Source organism: Thunnus albacares, chromosome 21 (assembly GCF_914725855.1).
Source record: "Thunnus albacares chromosome 21, fThuAlb1.1, whole genome shotgun sequence".
Classification (NCBI taxonomy): domain Eukaryota; kingdom Metazoa; phylum Chordata; class Actinopteri; order Scombriformes; family Scombridae; genus Thunnus; species Thunnus albacares.
In genome coordinates this window covers 5011785-5017784 of record NC_058126.1, presented here as the reverse complement: position 1 = coordinate 5017784, position 6000 = coordinate 5011785, and the positions used below count along the sequence as shown (strand labels likewise).

The 6000-nt window shown below is 41.4% G+C and overlaps 1 protein-coding gene across 1 annotated transcript; it reads right to left on the bottom strand.

Moving 5' to 3' along the window:
- Nucleotides 1-766: 766 nt before the first annotated feature.
- Nucleotides 767-5810, bottom strand: buc2l (bucky ball 2-like). The gene is made up of 5 exons (XM_044340432.1): nt 5647-5810; nt 5226-5519; nt 1813-3954; nt 1618-1719; nt 767-943 (listed from the first exon to the last, which is right to left on the bottom strand). The coding sequence occupies exons 2-5, from the start codon at nt 5515-5517 to the stop codon at nt 915-917; spliced, it is 2565 nt and encodes an 854-aa protein (XP_044196367.1). The 5' UTR covers nt 5518-5519; nt 5647-5810; the 3' UTR covers nt 767-914.
- Between the last annotated feature and the right edge of the window lie 190 nt (nt 5811-6000).

The following is a 6000-nucleotide window of genomic DNA, read 5'->3' as shown; positions in this document are numbered from 1 at the left end:
CTAAAAAAGCCCAAAAGTCATACTAAAAATCTCTGCCTCACTTTAGGACATTTTATTCCATATAGTGCTCCAAGACGTGGCCCTTTATTCCTCTCTGCTACCATTAAAACTACCATACTTCGTCAGTGAGGTTGTAGGTTAAAGGGTAGAGTTCCTGTTATCAAAAGGTCTCAGGTTTGATCTCCCAGCGACCACCGTGAAACTACCAGTGATACACCTGAACATGATGAGAGACACCCACCATACCACTCACTGAAAGTCATTCTAGGTAAGACAGTCAGTTAAAGGTCTTATGCAAATATACAATCACAGCAGTATGTTTAATGAATTATATGCAAAGCAGAGGTGAAAACTGTCAGATGCTCTCTTTAGAGAAGAAATTGGTTTGTTATAATGGTCAAAAGAAAGATGCAGCAGTGTCCACTTGAGGAAATAAAGACGACATGAGGATTCATTAACTGTCCCCCAAACTATTCTATATTCTGAACTGACTTTTGTATGTAAAATTTCCAATTAAATTCGGTTCATCCAATTAAACTGGAAAAGTTACATTTTCCTATCATTTATGCATTATTTCTGAACACTTCTATCATTATGAATAACAAAAAAGCCTAAGTTCAACATTTCTCTCACCTGATGGATTGTGTAGTTAGTGTAGAAATAGTTCCATCTAGTGGACAAATTAAGTACTACAGTCTCAACCACAATTTTACTCCCAAAACATCATGCAGGTACAAAGAGTTTAAAGCAAGATAAACACAAGAACTATAATAAATATGTGTTTATTTTGAGGTTAATAAATAGTGAACATAGTGATTTATTATACAATTAATTTACGTGGAAATAATTTAAGTGTACAATCATTTTTTAAAAAGTGCTTTTTTCCACTTTGTTGAATTGTGCTCTTGTGCAAATCAGCATCGTGTGTCTTTTCTACGAGTTCCTGTAGAGAGAACAAATTACACAAAATTTATGCACATTCTAATATTATGATAACTATTCTTTAAACAGCATTGTTGATTACATTACAACAAGAAAACTCTACGACCTTGCAAACTTATCTTTCTGTATTTTCCTTGTAGCAGGAAGTCATTCAGTTCCAGTTACACTTTACCAGGTAAACATTTAGATTTGGATAACTCAAGTCAGACATGAGTAAACTAAAGTTTCCATTCCATACAACTACAATATGTCTTCTGTCTACAGACTTCTTAATCTGTGATAAATCCAAAGTGAAAAGGTTGTAAATCTTAATTTATGGGAAACTGCAGAAAAAGGCTTCCCATTCAGTCAGTCAGTCATAATACACAGAAAAAAGGAAGGGACTGTTGAATGCAGAAAAGTGATAGCATTGAATATGAAGGTATTTGAAAACATATGCCAATATGTATTCAAATACAGGCATCAAATGGTATAAAGAACACAAAAAAGACTTGGATCAAGATGGTAATCCTGATTTCTCTCTAGAATTGATTGTTTATTTATATATGTATTTGTGCATATACAGTATTAGTGTAATGCATTTCATCCTTTTTTCTGCGTACATCTCAATTTACATGACTTGTGTTGAGCTGATTTTAAAGTGCAATAGAGTAGAGTGAGATGCCAAAAGGAAACCTTGTGATTGTGGTTGTGATGTCTTGTGTTTATTCAAGTGTTGTGATCTGGCTTCATTCTTGGAGCCGTCAGGGTTGGGCATCACTGCTTTCCATGACTTCTCTACATAATTACCAAGAAATGCAGAGTTACAACACAGCATGTTAACAGTTATTTAACATTATTGATATAAAAAGGTGGAAACCATTTGCTTACCAGTTTGCCACCTGTGTGTCAGGTAAATCTGATCCATGTTCCTCCATTTGTCCTGAGAGGAAACAGGCATGGTGCAGTTCTCATCCATTTCTCTGATGGCGTTGCCGTGGGGACAGTGACGCAGCCTCTCCCATACAACAGGCTGATGCTGTGGCTCATTACACACACAGTTCTTTTCCCTCAGCTTTGGGTACGTTGCTGCAGGACACTTTTCTAAGTTCTGCTTGGAGGCCAGTGGCCTCTTGAGGTCATTGAGCCTCCTGGTATCCTCAGCTACCCTCCACTCAAGCCTGGTGTGACACGAGCTGTTCTCAGAGGATTCTCCCTCAGTGTCGTGTCCATGATGTGGACCACGAACATCAGAACTGGAGCCTTTCCTCATCAGTTGTTTCTTTGAGTGAGATTTACAGGCTTCACAAGTCGGTAAAAGGGGGTCGTTCCACTGTTGGAAGGGAGCAACTTTTCTTTTTAGGATCCGGCTATTGAGTCCTGGACTGGCAGATGTGCAGATCTGACGCTTTGTCAGACATCTGCCACAAAGTCGTTCCCTCTTGGATGCATAGGGGGTGAACACATTCTCATTGAAATTTCTGCTCAGGCAGCATTCATGGTCAGAGAGGCTTCGTCGATCCACCTTGCCTTTGGGTTTGTACCTCTCTTTTGGCTTACGAACAGTAGGTTGTTCTTTGTACTCTAAGTCTAGTTTTCTTCTTCTGGTAGGCACATCTAAACCACATCTGCTCAGAGGTTTGTTCTGCTTCTTGGGAGTTGGTGGCATCTTGCTACAATAGTAGACATTGTCAAAGTCAGCCAGCCAGCTGGTCGAGGGGAGGTAGGCAGGCAAGGACTCAAATGAGGTGTCCTGGTGATCCTGGATATGTGTTTCTTGTCTATGTTGGTTTCTATCTGCCTTAAGAGGGGAGTTATCTAATAACAGCAAATTAGGTGCAAAAGTCACCTCTGCTTCTGGAGCTTCCTCTTCAACAGGAACATCCATCATAAGGCACATATCAGCTTCAGACACCATCTCATCCCCAGGACCCTCCATAGTGGGGACTATGTCCTCCAGTTCATCCTCTACCAGAAGAGGCATCTCAATCACAGGGACAACCTCCTCTGTAGGAGCCTCCTTTCTCAACATGAGTGCATCTGCTGAAGGCACTTCAGCTACAGCAGCCAGTGTTTCATTATAAGACTCTGTGAGGCCATTTTGGGTCAGTGATTCAGGGGAAGGAATCAAAGTTTCGTCCATTGACCAGACAGTGGACTCCATCTTCCGCAGCTCTTCCAGATACTTGGGGTCAAAGGGCAAGTGAACGACTTTAAAGTGAAAATTCTTGGAAGTCATACTCTGATCTTTCTCGCTCCTTGTCCCCTCAACTTCACCGTGAGTTGCTACTTGTGAATCCAACGACGAAATGACAGTCACAGGGTCTGCCTGGTTCCTTGATTCCTCCAGCTCAGGGAGCTTCTCACCACCACTGGGTGTCCCAACTAACAAGATGTCAGGACAAGCTTGGAGTGACTGCTCTGACTTGTCTGCAGGAAGACATAGGCCATCGTCCTGCAGCATGCGGCCCTGGAGGATGGGGCTACACTGGACCATGTCTTGGGAAAATCTGTGGGACACTTCTGCTGTCTCATGAGAATGCAGAACCTGCAGTCCCACCGGTGTGGTGCAGCATTCAATTCTCACTTCTTCTGTCTGAATCACGAAGCTGCCATTTGGTGGCGTCCTGGTGGTAGAAGGTGGCACCATGTCCTTGAGCTCCAAAGAATGATCCCCTTTCTGCAAGGCCAAGGCTGGTGAGAGCAGCTGACTGGTGGGGACACTGGGGGTGTTGCTGCTGCTGTTGCAGACTGGGAGGACATTGGTGGCGTCAACATTGCTGGGCCCTGGGGTGCTTGTCCTCTGGGTGCCAGACAGTGGTTCAGTTTGAACCTCAGAGCTGGTCATTTCTCTGGCTGGGGCATTGTGTTGGTAGCGGAACCTGCGGGCATGGTAGGCCATGGTCTGGTAATACTGGGGGTTGAGCATGCGTCTGTAATCCATCAAATGGAGGTGGGTATGGGGTACAACAAAGCCAGGTGGCTCCATGTACGGATTTGGCTGATAGTGGGGCATCATTGGCATGCTATAACCTTTAACAACAGAAGAAAGAAATTAATTAGTAATAAAAGGCAGTCAATGTTTTCATTTCAAATCAAAAAAGGACATCTCACTAAATAGCTGAATGAGAAGAATTTTTTTTTTTTTTTAATAAAGTTCTGCTACCCAGCTCAATGGGTCCCAACGAGGTATCAGGTTTCAAGTCAAGCTGTTGCATGAAGGGTCAGGCTTGGGTTTGATAATTTATCAGTTTATTAAGATCTCGCTCTCATTCTCTCTCTGATTTAGTCAACCACCTGCATCAATACGTTACAAGAAGATATACACTTCCTGTTTGGTAGAGGGAAAGACACTATATGTTGCATTAGCTTGGTGAGATAACAGTCAATAGAGGATGAGATAAAGCAAAAATATAGCTTCATTTAGAAGCTATATTTTTGGTTCTCAAATTTAGCAGTACCACTTGGGTTCTAGTCTTAGAAATGGCAGGGTAGGAGTCTCAGTTGTAGGCCTGTGCAGAACTTTACACCAAAGAGAAAAATGACTGATGCAAAAAAGGGCCACAGCAGGAACAAAACAAGATACAAAGATAACATTTAAAAACAAATCTACTAAAAAGGGGACATTAAACACAATGTTACTGATGATTTCAACGTACCATTGTGTATGTTTGAATAAAATTTTGTCATGTGTAAAATAGAATTCAAATAAACTGAAGAATATAATAGGCTGCAGTCTGAACAAAATGAAAACAAGGGCTGCTAAAAATTATAGTATGTCACATAGAACAACAGATTCTAAATTGTGATTTTTGTCCACTTTAGACAATAATGGAAAATATGAACATTTTACACCTTATATTATGGTTATGATTCACAATATAAGCAACATAGTAAAATATAGATATGTACACATCTATGTGCTGGTCACCTACCTGAAACTCTAAATGTAGGTACCATGTGTAGAAACTAAAAATGTGAGCATATTGTGAGCATATCCAGACATAAAATATGCCACAACTTTTCAGGGAATGAAAGTATGAAAAAAATAGAAATATATGGTCTAATTAAGTTGAAATAAAGCTCTAAAAGTAGACAGGAGAGGCAGACAATTTGGATTTTGCACAGGGAACAAAAAAATAAAGCTGCAGATGGTAAAGGTTCATTAATTTGCTCTGTACAAACATAAAGACCAAATCAAATGACAGTAAGTGGTTTCTAGATTACTTGCAGCATAAGAAATGCATTTTTTCAGGTAGTTGAACCAGAAAGACACAAAGAGATTTGGAATTTTTGGCACTTACCTAAACCAGGGTAGCCATAGTAGGGGTTGTAGGACACAGGCATTGGCATGGGCACAGGCCACTGCAGACTCTGCATGGGCAGGCATGGCTGCAAAGGCTGTATGTAGAAGAAAGGTTTTTGGTGCTGCTGCTGCTGCTGCTGCTGCTGGTGCTGCTCCTCAGGATGTGGAGCTCCTGAAGGCCCTTGATCCGGCTGATGGGGCCCTTGGGCCACCTGAGCTCCATGCGGTGGGTTTGGACCACGAGGGCCCAGACCGTAAGAGTGGTGCAAGGTAGACGTGGCTGCCTCCATATCTGAGAAAGAGGCAAGAAGCAAGTTCAAAGAATTATTTGAAATGTTTGTTTCTTTGTTGGAAAATGTGTTGCAAGACAAATTAAAGATTTTCCAACAACAAAACAGGTCCTAAACAAATGTACATACATGCAAAAAGAAGGTTACCACTGACAAACTAACACAGCTTTGACAGTATGATTTAAATTGGAAATCGAAAGGTGTGAGCTTGTGATAGCAGGCTAGCTTGTCATATAATACACTGATTGGTTAGATTTTGGTTCCAGGTGATGATTGTCCAATTAGAGTTGAAACTCTTTCGTTTAAAGCCAATGAGAAATGTTTGTTTCCCACTGATTCCCTCCCACATGTGGAGCATCACGTCACCTGAGGAAAGGCAGACAATAGATCACAGATAGGTGGAAAAGTAGGACTGGTGACTTGAATGGACTTCCTGTGGCCTGAAACTACAGACAGGGGAGGTAAGAAGCTGATTGGCTCCAA